The sequence below is a fragment of the Pomacea canaliculata genome, linkage group LG9, assembly GCF_003073045.1.
Source record: "Pomacea canaliculata isolate SZHN2017 linkage group LG9, ASM307304v1, whole genome shotgun sequence".
Lineage (NCBI taxonomy): Eukaryota > Metazoa > Mollusca > Gastropoda > Architaenioglossa > Ampullariidae > Pomacea > Pomacea canaliculata.
The window spans coordinates 8,552,972-8,567,457 of NC_037598.1; the positions used below are offsets into that span (position 1 = coordinate 8,552,972).

Consider the following 14,486-nt stretch of genomic DNA (forward strand, 5'->3'; position numbering starts at 1 on the left):
GGGCAATGACAATAATTATCATCTCCTTTCCGCTCTTACAGATGGCGAAGAATTGTGACAATATTTTTTTTTTTTGGTCAGAAAGGAACTTTATTTATTGCTACGAATAGGGATACCCTAAAAGTTTATGAAACATGGCCACCCCGAAGAAATAATTAACCTCTCCAGCGAGCAATGTTTTACATTTTGGAAGGAAAAGTGTAAATTAACAGAAAAATGAAAGATAGAAGCTGTGTGATAATAAATATGAGATGAACAATGGCCTCTTGGATGATTTAAAGACATAGTGAGGAAGATGACAGCAAACAGCTGTCATAGTGTTGTATGAGACAATTTGTAGTGTCACGTGACAAAGGCTGTGTCGTCTGTAGTATATGAGGCGTGTAGTTCGAGAAGTAAAAGGGAATGGAAGTCTTCGCCCAGATTTCGGGACATGGAATCTGGCTTGAGCAATATTCAATAACTAGCAAAAATATTTAGCTAGAATTTTAATGAGGCAAGGATGGCGACGGGAAGAAGAAGAAATGGCGGTTGACAAATATGAAGGAGTGGACAATCCGACAGTACCTCTCTGCTCCCCCTCACCAACCGATGCACCTTCACCTTTTTTGTCATTATGTCCCCCGACGACTAGTCTCAGGCTGAGAAAAACTGTTGATGTCCATTGTACACGACATTATCTCGTGTTTCAGGACAAACAGTGCGACACCCCACACACTGACATGACACAGGGGTCGCGATGTAACGGATGCATAGGGTCATCTGCTGACGTGTAACCTCTCACAGAAGCGATTCTAAAAGGTGCATCACGGGGTTGAAAGCAAGGTGCATTATGGGGCTGCAAGGGTTCTGTGGTACCAGGCGGAGAGAGAGCATCGTGGGCGTTGTAATGAAGCAGAACGCGGCACTGGCGTTTGTCATGCGACATCACAATTCATATCTGACTAGGACTCATCTTCACCCATTTCTTTCTTTGTTTCATCCTTCTCTCTCTCTCTCTGCTTTACTTCCGTGTTTTTTTAAAATTTATTTTCCAGATCATATTCCTTTAAAGATGGACAGAGTGGACAGATACAAGCAGTTGGGCGGTGTGGGATCGCATTTGAAGGGATTGAGAGAAACAGGGGATGTCATGGATTTAAAGTTTTAATTAATTTAGCTGCTTGTGTTGGTTTCCAATTAACCTTTATACTTTTCTAGCTAGAGAGCTAGATTATAATCAGCTAGTTTATTTCCAAAAGCCATGTCTAGTCTTGTGCGTCAAGTTTCTTATTAAGCTTACTTATCATACTTTTCATGTTTAGTCCTCGTATCGACTCAGATGTGCACATGGCTTCAAGTTGCAAACACTTTAATCAAAATCTGTGCTTCCGTGTAGCTTTCCTATTTCACTAATACATGTCACACAAATTTTGCAATTTTTGACATTCTATGTCACTGGCAGACAATTTGTCACCCGATGACGACACCACAACCCACTCTGACACCCAAGTGACACCGACTCTAACCCACCAGTCACCTCCGACCCTTCTAATCCCGTTGGTCCCCCCGATGACGCTATCTATGACACACCTGATGACGCGGACTCCACCACACTCGTCATCAACGCCACTTTACAGTGGCGCGCGCACTCCGTCACTCGTGGCGCTGCTTGTGAAATGTCTCGTCACTGCGGGCGCCGCTGCTTTACAGCCAGCGAGTCTTTCACACACCTGCATGCCCCAAAGGAAAACATAAATGTACATTGCGTTTTATGGCCACGAGAACGAAGCAAGGCCTTCAGCCGTTGCTGTTAAACTGCCCATAAAGTCTCCACACGCAAAAACGCAGCCTACCATAACCTGTGCCGAGCCAAACAAGCCAGTGGAACTTTAACTGCACTCAACGGTGCATGTCCTCATCTTCATTTGAAATGGGTCAAAGGTTACGCACGCGTTAATCTATCTGCACGTGCGAAGGATGAAGGACTAGCCGAATTGTGGATGTTCGCTTCCTTCATCGAGCGACTGACTTTTACATTCTTCGCGTTGGTAGTGAGTGTTTGCCAACGCGTTAAGACAAAGAAAAAAAAAAAAAAAAAAAAAAAAGAGAGAAAGATTTCAAGCTATCGATGAAAAGGAGGATAGTGTAAACGACAGTCACATTCAGTCACATGCCCTCAGTTCATCGCAAGGTGGTGTGCACTGAATACGTCAGTCACTCAGTTTGCCAATGAAGGCATGTGGATACCTGGCAGAAACTCTAGTGAAAGTTTATTCTTGGGTGTAACGGTTTGGTTTTCTCTACTACAACACGATAGTAATATGATGTACTAAAGGAAAAAGCATAATGAAATCAATGATACAATCAACACCTGTTAATTTATCACGAGTACTAGTTAAAGTAATCTGACACTTGACAATGACGGTGATGTTGTGACTTTTCGTGGTCGTCCTATTAATGGAGAAAACATTGTCTTAAAACAATTTTTTTCCCAAAACAGTTTTTTGTTTCTATCAATAAAGTTTGACATTTTTTAATCTTTACTTTCGTGGTAGGTATGTTGTCTGCCGAGGGACTGATCAGCAAGTCAGCCCAACGTTGCACCTACCTCCAGCGCCGTCGACAGGGTCAATAAGTCATCCCCTCCGTGCTTATTGCCGGGTCTAAGTATTTATTTGCTAACCCTTCGTTATGCTCTCTCTTTGCTGAAGGAGCACATGGAAGGGAGGGTTGCATGGTCTGTGTGTGTGTGCTTCGGGGTGTGTGGTGGGGGAGATGATGTCCTAAGGAAGGGGCATTGGGGTGGTGATGGTGGAGTTTGTCTGTGTGGACAGGCAGAAAAGATTTATACGAGCAGCACGTTTCATTTGCCGCGGTATCGCTGTTCTCCATTTCCAGGCCCTCACCCCGCTACCCACCCCTGCACCTATCAAAAGCTGTCTTTTTGATCTGCGAGGGTTCAGCGAAGAGCATGTCAAAAATGACGTGAGGGGCGCGAGAGAATCGATAAAAGAAGCAATATCTTCATTTTACACTTAGAAAGGGCCTCCTCGGGGGGACCGCGATTGGTCCTTTTGTGTTATTTATTTACTTCCCGTCAATGACTTTGTCGGCGGGGTGCCGGGCGCTTTTGATAGCGAGCTAAAATTTTGGGTTCAGCGCATGCGTACCGGGTGGGTTGAGGGTCAGGATGGGAGGTTGGGGGAGGAGGAAAAGTGGAGGGTGTGGACGGAGGAGGAGGAGTGTCAATGGCCAGTACTGAATGACGCCTCCAGTCGCAATTGACGGACTGGGTGACTCTATCGTTCATCTGTTCCTGGGTAAAAGAGCTGTCATCGGGTCCGAGGTGAAAGATGGAAGTTCGGAAACATGCGGTGTGTCCCACACGTCCCTCTTCCACCCCTCACCTCATTTGCATGAATATATTTACAGACCGACGGACAGGACAGACGTACGCGCAGGTGTACGTACACGTATGAGCAGTAGGAACCTGTGCATACACTTGGACTCACAACACCTACCCGCATGAACACACACACACACACACAGAGTATGACATAGGTACTGATATCCAGACATCCTTTGCCTGCATGCACGAAGAAACGCGCGCACCGCAGACACATGCACGCTCACGCATGCGCAAACAAATGTTCGGGAGCTACCTCTCCTCCGCTGGCCTCTATTTTCGTAAGGCGCCTTCAAAAAGAGCAAATGTCTTTAATCACCACAAAATGTGTGTTCTGCACACAGCACGTGCCCACCTTGCCGAAACGCAGGGTCGTCCGTGAGGCCTGCACCCGTGCGTGCGAACACGTGCGCGCAGAGACCTGCTGATGAACAGGCAGCAAGCATCACAAGCCTGGGCTTCGTGTGCGTCAGGAAACGGGCTTGAGCCGTTAAAATCGCGCTTGCAAGCAGTAGGAAATGGTCTTGCAATGGTCAGGAACTGGACTGGTAGGCGTCAGGAACTGTTTTTTTTTGGCATTAGGAACAGGGTCTTATAGTCAGTAGGAAAAAGGTTTGTATGCTTTAGGAACTGAAGCCTCAGGAGGGGGATGGAGATTTAACCCAGAGCCAGCAACCAAGGCAAGACACCCAGCCCTGTAAACAGATGCCAGAAAAAAAAGAACACCGTGTCCGAGTCGAGAGCTGAACCCAGGACACCCAACCTTCCCTGTATTGATGACAGGGTTAACCGTTACGCCACCTGACCGCACTCAAGCCTCAGGAATCGGACTTAAAGGTATAAGAACTGTTTTTGTGGTTATCAAGAACTGGGTTTGTAAGCAGCACCAAGTCGAGGTTTGTAGGAGTCAGGGACTAGGAGCTTGCTGGGGTCCAGAACCGCGAGCTGGCAGGCCATAGGGGCTCGAGGAACAAGGACTCTGTTGGCATCAACGAGGAACATGTGGGCGTCAGGAAGAAGAAGCTTGTGTAAGGTCCCGAACTAGGAAGCTGGTAGACAGCAGGAACTGAGTCTTGCCAACAGACACACACACGACGTGCATCAGCTCCTTCTCTCGTCGTACATCCTGATGGGATAGTAGGAACAGTTATCGCTCCCGCCCCCCCCAACTTCCACTCACGCACACACACACGTCTCCCCCCTGTCCCGGCCGACAAAGGAACAGCCAGGGTAGAGTTGCTGCCACAGTGCAGGAGCACAATGCAAGTGGATGCACGCACATTATTCTAACGGCAGTCAGGAGCGCGGCAGCTGTTTCGTCACTCGCCGCTCACCCCGCCTCCCTGGCGCCTCTCCCGGTCTCCGACGGGTGATCATTATAAGCCGACTTCCCGCTAGCCAGACAATAAGCCAACCGGTAGAAAAGTGAAAGAAAGAAAAGGTGACTGCATACAAGGGCGTTGACTACACTTTGACTATGATCCTTTATAGCTGTTCATTCATGTTCATTAAAAAAAAATAAAAAATTGGGCTATTACAGGAGCTTATATCCTTTTAAAATATACACTTTATTTTGCTTCATACCAAAGTATTTCATGTTTACAAGACAGCAATACCTATCCCCTACCCTTCATCTTATATATACACGCATAGACGCACGCGCGCACACACACACATTTCGATCGACATTATGTATTGACTAGCAAGGTTCGAGCCTTCGAGTGGGGTTGCATGAAAGTTTGTAAATCCATTTCAATTATTTAAAATCTCTACAAACATAAGTTAATCAGCACAGGGCTGCTTTTGAGATTGGTATATAAAAATATGTAAGCTTTTTTACAGACTCCAGCAAACAATCTTAGCCTTGTGAGCAGCAAACACTGCGACCACACAGTAAAAATACATGGATGGCTAACTAGATTGTTGGGGTGGAAGAGAAAAAGAAAAAAGAAAAAGAAAAAGGAACTTTAATCTTGTGACAAAACTGAGCACATTACATGATCAAAGCGAATTTTCTCCACAATGAGCAAAAACCGCAATTGCATATTTATTTATTAATAAGTTCGTAACCGCAATCAACGAATATAGGTTTTATATGTATTTTATCATTTGTTTTCAGACTACAGATTACTCAAAGCCATGACCATACAAACAGATGGAAAGGTCAAGCAAACAACCAAGCATTTAGAAACATATTAAAACATACATATAAATTGACCCATAAGAGAAATAAAAACAGAGAAATAATTAACTAGTGGACTTAACAAAATTAACTTCTTTACAAGGAAAACAAACACATACCATAAACATCAAAATCTTCCTTTTGAAGACAATTTACAGTTGAGAACACTCAGCATAATATTTGTGTTTAGCACGTAGCACTTGAAAAGCACGAAAACAAATAAATAGTTCGAACCGCACGTGCATGTAGTAAACAACGAAACAGAAAATAAAATAGTTATTGCTGTAACTACTACTACTACTACTACTACTACTACTACTACTACTACTACTACTACTACTACTGCTACTACTACTACTACTACTACTACTACTACTACTACTACTACTACTACTAAAACAACTTCTATAGTGTTTAGGAGAGATTTTTACAAAATTTGCTTTTATAGAAAAATTTTAAATGTTAGAAACGTGCAGCTAGTAAAGGTTTTTCTCTCTTTTTTTCCTGTTTCATGCTCTTGTGTGAAATATTTTGGAAAACAGTTTTACCCAACTATCAAAAACTGTTGTTTGACAACTGTCCTTTAATAAGGTCAGAAACAGAATGACTTTTACAGCCAGTAAGCCTTTAATGGAAGACGATGAGATTTTTTATCTGGTAGGTGAATGATATTTACGGGTGTCTTTTATTTAGTTTAGATATCTACTGCCTTGGAACAAGTTTCTCTCTCACACTCATAAAGAGTGAGAGGGAAAAATAAATTTAAACAAACACGAAAATTTATTTAACAGTGATGATACAGTGTTTCAGAAGGCACTGACAGCTCTCGCCCATGGCAAAGTGAAAATAGATCCACTTTGTCTACGCCAATGCAGTTAACTTTTTACAGTAAAATATTAATGTTAACAGGTATTTAACGATAAAATCTTGTTCTATTTTGACTTAAAATATACATCCAAAATTGCATAAGCCTGACATCATAAATATATGCTAGACATGTTTCACCATAAAGGTCTGCCTACAAATCTGGAGAAAGAGAAAAAAATGGTGGAGGTGGTGGTGCCATAACTATCAACAACATCAGTCGGAAATGTTTGGCACCACCTGCACTTTCAAAGTTCACCAAACTAATGGACACCTTCACCAAGAGACATAACATGTCAAAGTGAAGGTTGACCTCAACCTGCCGGCTGACATGGGCGTACTGAGTAATAAAAGGAATATTTTATACTGGAAATGTACGCGACTAAAAAGTAGCGAAGAGTGCGGGATGCCATCAAGGCAAAGAAGAGATAAAGGACAAAGTTGAATTACAGTTCAGTAGTGGCGATCTCAGGACACTATGACATGGTATTAAGAACATATCCTCTGTCAATCGCAAGGAAAACACTTTTAAACGACCAATGGCACTTGCAGGCGTTGATGAGTGGGATCTTTCCAATGTGATTACTTCTTTTTAAGTCCGCTTTGAGAAACATGACTTCTCTCACAATGTTTCCACACTAAAACAGTCTCTGGGCATGGGTTAATCATGCACAGACCATATCACTACACTTATCGTTACGAAATATTATTGTACAGTCCATCGAACTGCAGTCGCCACTCTACATGGCATTTATGGATTTTGAGAAGGCTTTTGACTCTATAGCCAGAAAACTATCTGGAAGCTGATGCAGCACTACGGATTTCCACCAAAGCTCATTGTCATCATCCAGCAGCTGTATGAGGATTCACGCATACAGGTAGAAAGACATGACAGGTGGGAGTGGAAAGGAGCGGGGTAAGTCTCTTCACTATATTGTTCAGATTCCAAATTTATATATGATCTGTATCAAGATGGTTTAGATAGTTCAAGGATAACTAATGGATGTAACTGCTTAACAACTTTCTTAGTCATTAAAAGCATGCATGCAGGAAGAGAGGGAAGTATACAAAAATAGTCGTACAAAAATAGAAGGCCAGACTACCTTTCAAGCCAGCCATACAGACAGAAAGTCAGTGAAGAGGCAACCAGACAGGAAGGCATTAAGGGAAACATATTAGTACAGATTGTTTTCGTCTTTCAAGTGTTCATGCGCCGGCACCTTGTTTGTTTATTCCGATAATTCCGACTATTATAATAACATAAATATTTTTTGTCGTCCTCGCTCGTGTTCGTGCTGCTACAGAAGAAGGGAAGGTAGCAAACTCCAGAACAGGTCTTCCCCAGCCAACATAAAAGACCAGAAAATTCACAGACCCACAAGTCATATTCGCAGGCCCTGGCTAGCCAGAAAAAGCCAATTTCATTTACAGTTTCACTTGCGTTAATGGATGCGCTGAGAGCAAAGAAAAAGAACAAATAGTGAAAGAGCCAGGAACCGCTAGCACAAACACACATTCCCGTGCACTCGCACACAAACAAAGCAGGAATGTTCATCTGTGGTCTCTTCCCTGTCCCCCATAACGCGTCTGGAAGGAGAGCTTGCCAGAACCAGGCTCCGCGCATTCATCACAATCATCAAGTGAGTGAGTTCGCTTCTCCGGGTGCCATTCAATCGGCGGCAAGCTCTACACCAACTCTCTCCCCCTTTTTTTTTTCTTCTTTTTTTTTTTTTACTCAGGATTTTTTTTCTGCATTTATTTCCTTGGCTGCGTAGGTATTTTTGTCAGTGCTACTAACTCCAACTTCTTGTAGACAAAGAACTATGCAGATAATGTCTTCTGTTACTCGGTTATCGGGATCAGGTGGATGAAATTTCCAAACGCAGTGAATTGAAACAGGCGAATAATTGTGAAAACTCGCGATTTTTCGTTGGTGTGTTCGTTTCCGTTTCCCTATATTCCAAACTGTAAACAAAATTATTTCAGGTAGTCTAATGGATTTACATCTTTGAGCCAATAGTGATACTGTTTATTCCTTTCCTCCTCACTCCTTCTTTTTGCGGCCCTATGCTCCTCGAGGAATAAACAAACCCACACTCCGCTGAATAAGGAATTAAATTCATTATATGTATGCATATTTTATATATATATAGGTTTTGGATATCGTAGCTAATTCTCTCCATCATGAAGTCAGGCAATTTTCTCGGTCACTTTGCAGACCGGAAGTAGAAGCGCGCCATAGGCAGGTGACCCTCTAGCCCTGCAGAATGTTCGAGTAATCATTCCTTCCAGAATTTTGGCGACAGACCAGTTCTGGCCGTTTGTCTGTGTGGCTGGCTCAGGGTATGGTGGGGAGGGCGCACAAGCATGGGTGGCGGCTGTGATTGAGATGGCGTTAGAACGTAGTTAGCTCCCTCAGTTATCTCCCTCTAGCGGGCCAGGAAACGGACGAGCTGCCTCTCCACCCCTATCCCCACCCCAATCCGCATCCCCCTCCTCTCGAAAGTTACATCTGTAAAGTCTTAAGGAAGAAGGCACACGAAGAAGATTAATGAGCGAGAGGCTCCAGAGTTACTCCAGCACCAAACCAGAGTGACACCCCGTACCTCCCCCACCCGTCTGACGGTGTGTGTGTGTGTGTTTGTGTGAGCGCGCGCACGCGCATGCGTGAAGCACCAGCCCGCAACCTCTCGTGCGATGAACAGATCTGAACACTTCGGAAGCCACTGGCAGCGGTTTGATGGCGTGACGTCAACTGACGTCATAAATCGGCACAAACCGTTGAACGCTCGTCATTAATCACGAGCAAGTACTTCCGCGAGCAAACTTCACGTTCTGCACTTTCTCTTCTCACCTGAGATGCCAGAAAGTAAGCACTTAGCTTCATCAAGGCTGATTATTACTAATAGCTCTCATGCAAATGCTAGAAGGAATCATTCGTTGCCAGGATACAGTCATTCCTTGAAAATCAGGACAAGACGAGTGAAGAAAACCAAAAGAAGAAGTAAATTAAAAAAAGGAAGAAATATAAGAAAATTGGATAAAAAGGAATAATGGAAGGAGGAACAGAAAAAAAGAATAGATGAATGAATGACAGACAGAAAGTAAATGAAAAGAAGAAGACGAAGGGCTGGGAAGGCGAGTGTTGTCAGAAAGCACTCCGGCAGATTACTTGAAGACTTCTGTTTGGTTGCGCCATCTGTAGGGTCACGTGGCCTCATGGCCGCGGGTATCATTGCTAGTGGCGTGCGTCGAGTCTCAAGCCGATGAAAGCTTGGTTGCAGATCTCAGCGCCGGCGTTATTGCAAGCATCAAAAGATAAGAAACAAAAGCCGCTTGAAGAGGAAACAAAGAAAACAGCGGACACACACACACAGAGAGAAGAGCTTGCAGAAAGGAGCGAAGAAGAGTGGGTGGTAGGGGAAGGACAGGGTGGAGAACTCAGTGCCCCTGATTTTTCATATTTTCTCTAACGGCTGCAGTAAACGTCTATAAAAGAATGACACGGAAAACAAACATATTTATATAATAATAAAAAATTTGCGAGCACATAGTTTTATCAGGTGTTCCACGTTTCACATCTGCACTTACTTGTATCCCTTTACACAGGTTGATGCAGGTTTATCACAAGTTTATCACATGTACTCAGTTTTATCAGGATGTGCACGTTTATCGCTCGTAAATACTGAATGTTTCCGTGCATTCTATTCGAGAAATAGATTGCTGGAAATGAATTTTCATCTAGTCTTATCGCGGTTTGATAGGTGTACTTTCAAATGCATCATCAAGGACAAAAATAACAACTCTAGCTTTGTACGACCGTGCAAAGAGACTTTCAATGGCATGATAAATTATTTATCCTACTTTTTTTTTTTGTCAGGAGATTGTTTTTCACGAGCTGTATTCACGAAGAAAGGACCAGACTGCCATGGAGTAACATGATGAATTCAAGGAAAAACTTTCTAGTTACAACAGACTGCTTACTGTCCCCCCAGACATTGTTTTGTTACTTTACCCCAAGAAATCTTTGCCCCTGCTTTAAAACTACAGTCCTTCGGGTAAAACAACCCCCGTGGTTTATGGACTCCACCTTAAAGTATAGACACAATAATCTTGCCCTTGATTTCTCAGAGACAACGCCTTACTTCCACTTGCTTCATGACTACGGCCGCAGGGCAAGAAGGACAGCCACATGATAAGTCGGACATATTTTGTGTGAAGAAAGAGCTCATTAATCAAGTGGAGTAGAAGACCAAGAAGTTTGTAGTAATGTGCAAAGAGGTTCATACATTTCAGGAACACCCAGCGATAGAATTTGTCATATTTGGAGGGTGAGGAGAATGCACATTCGTCACAAAGGACAGCCAATAAATAACAGCCATCACATAGTTCTTTGTCAGGAGAATGAGCACGATACAGCCGAGTGTAGAACATTTCTAGCGAAAGAGTATTGTGTGAGAGAAACGTGAAATAAGACAACAGTTAAAAGAAAATACCATTTGCCTTTTTACAGAAAAATAAACAAATAAACAAACAACCACACGAGCAAACAAACAAGCAGGGAATGCAAAGGGAGAATACTTTCAAGTCTGATTAGTGTGATAAATCAACGAAAGCAAGGCTGCAATGAAAACATGGGATCTGGCACAAATTTACTCGAATAAAAATAATTCTATCCAGCAATCGTTGTTCGTTCAAATCCTTTATAAGTTTGGCCGTGTCCACTCTACTCTCAATTAACAAATGTTGCTTCTAGCGGTCATTTTGCAAATTTATTTCACCAGTTAATATGATTAGCTGTTTGGCCACCTAGAGGTTGACTCTCTTGCATGCATGTGAGTAAGCGTATATATATATATGTGCGTACGTGCTGGGTTCTATTAAAAACTTGGTGCAATATAACAGTAAAAAAGTGTTATTCAAAACACATCCGTTAATTAATTATCCGCTAGCAAAGAGCACGATTCGTACCTGCGATCAACGAGCTCCGCTAACAGTGTTCTACGTCACGTTGGTGCACCATTCACAACATACCAGCCGTCAACACCAATCACAGCGACAGTTCGGGTTATTCGGACTCTGACAGTCTGCATTTCTCGTGGTTCTGACAAACTGGGACTTAAGCACGAGAAATGCAGACTGTCAGAGTCCGAATAATTCAAACAGTCGCTCATTCTCTCTCTCTCTGATTGGTGTTGATTGCAGGAAATGTTGTGAACGGTGAACCAACGTGATGTAGTACACTATGTGATGTTGGCTGTAAACAATGTTGTGAATGGTGTACCAAGTCCACTGTAGTCCACTGTTACGGCCATTAACTGTTTTACCGCAGGTGTGAATCGTAGCAGATAATTAATTAACGGATGGGTTTAGAGGCTAAAATATACAAGTTAGTTTTATATCGCCGTTATCTACTGATATCTGAAAAAAATTTGCAAACCCTCTGGCTGGTCTTTAAGGCATAAAAGTTTACTCGCTAAACACAACAACAATTTCCATTACATTCATCATGTTTAGTGACTTAAACTTTAAACTTTTCACTTTACCAATAGACAAAGTTCAAAAGGAGAGAAGTAAAAAGGAAAATTGAAAAGAGAAAAGAATGAAGGAAATAACAATGCACTAAAAGTGAATGAAAAATTAATAAAAAAAAAAGAGCCCATAAAAGAAGGTTGGATAGAAAGAAATAAAAAGAGCAGAATAAAGAATCATAAAAGACCAACTGAAAGGAGAAAAAAAAACAAATAAATGAAGGAAGAAAAAAAGAACAAACAAACGAACCTAGAGTCGACGTTCATTGGCACACTCACCTATGTTTAACACGGGTCCAAAGACCGACGAATCGTCTACAGTGCTACAGTTCCACCGACGAAAGCGAAATTGGTACTGACACTCCACGATGCCCATTTGGGCGCCTCTGCTGATGGCTGGCATGTGGTCGTGGTACACCTGACAGAACTTCACCTGTCCCACAGACAGGCCCTTGAGTTGCGTGCACATGGGGGCCGCGCCCAGGATGTAGAGCTGCGGGTTGCGGAAGGCGTCCAAGCTGTACATTCCCAGACGCCTGAGGATGAACGGGAAAACCCGATTAGTAATTGGAAATATCCGATAAACAATGGGAATATCCGATTAGTGCGCGACAGGACGCGCCGGAGCGCCATGGTTTGACTATAAAAAGCGAAAGGGGAAGAAAGGAGGTAACAAGAGTTAGAAAAATATGTCTGATGGACATGCCGCCGAGCGTTCACACAGGAAGGAAACCGCTTGGGTCACGACCACCTTCTGAAATTGGCAGGACACAAGTAACAAAAGTATCTTTCTTCCCTTGATAAGCACTCGTTAAAGGCATTGCATTTAGTTGGCACGTGGTTTAGAAAAGTGAGGATGCAGGTAAAGTGATGAGAACTAACACCGTTCCCGAAGGACACAGCTGGTTTTTCGGCTTTCTTCTAGACTGTCTTCCCGTCTTTATGTCGATTTATCTCTGATGAAACCGTTAGAGGAGAAATACTAAGAAAAACACTTTCATGCGTTTGTGTGGGCGTTCACAAGTTTCCAAATGTACGTGTTAGTAAATAAATCTACCGTACTGTACACTCTCGGCTTTATTATAGTCGTTTTATAGCATGTTATTAAAATTTTCTATTTTTTTCTTGAAGCTGTTAGTTTCAGTGAACAAAAGGGACGCAAAGAATATCGGGACTGTGACCATTTAATACTTGGAGACTTGCCATCGAAATACTTATGCATGCGTATCTTTATGTAGACGAGCGAGAACTAACCAAAATAAAAATCGTCATATTTTCGTCTTACCGAAGTACACAAAATAAAAAAACTCCAGTCTTGTCTACAGCGAACGGCAGCTCATTCCTGTAAACAGAAATTCTTTGGCCACTATACCTGTAGTCAGCCAGTGCACCTGTCAGTCTTGAAAGAGCGTGATTCTTCTTGTAGGAGGGGCAGATATTCAATTACTTTGATATGCTTAACTCTTTGAGGTGACGCAAGTGTATATACATTTACGAGCCTCCATTCCCTTCACGTCTGGGAATGCAACTGTTAAAAGTGGTGAGAAAGTGCTGCCAAAAAAGTGGTCTTTAGAATACGTTAATATTTAGAATTTAGAGATCACTAACAAGCTCACAAAAGAATTCTATAAAAAGATAGTTTCAATCTTGTTTGTGCTGGAGTAACAGGTTGAATTTCACTTGGCTGTGACAAAAGATCTCACCTGGCTGTGAAGGGATTATTGCATGGCTGTTAGGATATTTCATCTGCATTTTAGGTGATTTCACATGGCTGTGATATAAGATGTTGCCTGGCTATGACTGTAGATTTCACCTGGATGTGACGAGAGGTTTCACCTAGTTGTGACGTGAACTTTTCATTGGCTGTGACGGGATGTTGCACTCGGTTGTGATTGGGGATTGTCTGGATGTGACTGGAGGTTTCACTTGGCTGTGACGGGTTGTGGTGGGGAATAAAGTCTGGATGTGACTGGACGCTTCATTTGCCTGTGACGGGTTGTGATGGGGGATTGAGTCTGGATGTGACTGAAGGTTTCACTTGGCTGTGGCGGGAGAAGCAGCTTCCGTGCAGCTGACTTCCACACTTCACCGCAAGCGCACTCCCAGCGTGCACTGGCAGGTAGGCTAAATCGGAGGCCAACACACCTGTGGATTTCAGTCAAAGGTCTCTCTGGGGGCAAGCGGCGACCATTATCTGCATTGCGATCATAAGATAAAGGGGATTGCATGACGTTTGGCAATCAACGTCAAAACAAACTGCAGTGAGTGTCAAAGTCTACTTGTGAACAAGAGGTCGGGTCTATTTCTCGCAGTTTAATAGAGAGAGAAAGGGGGGAAAGGGAGAAATGGAAGGAGGAAGGAGGAAGGGAGGAGGCACAATACGAACCAGTAACCAAGAATTTTAACAGCGTTCGCACATTCAGCTCTCGCAAGTACGCAACAGACATGAAACTTGGATAGGTAATCGTTCATGAGAGCGGGGAGTGAGTAGAGCCGCCCAACAGACAAAAGGACGGTTCCA

At 43.1% G+C, this 14,486-nt stretch overlaps 1 protein-coding gene across 2 annotated transcripts in view; it reads right to left on the reverse strand.

The window, feature by feature from the left end:
• The window catches only part of LOC112571725 (protein Wnt-5a-like), a 104,488-nt gene that overhangs the window by 37,886 nt on the left and 52,116 nt on the right, over positions 1-14,486 (reverse strand). For both annotated transcript variants that reach the window (XM_025250963.1, XM_025250962.1), the window contains exon 3: positions 12,245-12,501. In XM_025250963.1, the coding sequence (XP_025106748.1) occupies positions 12,245-12,501 (257 nt within the window). The remainder of the gene's footprint in view (positions 1-12,244; positions 12,502-14,486) is intronic.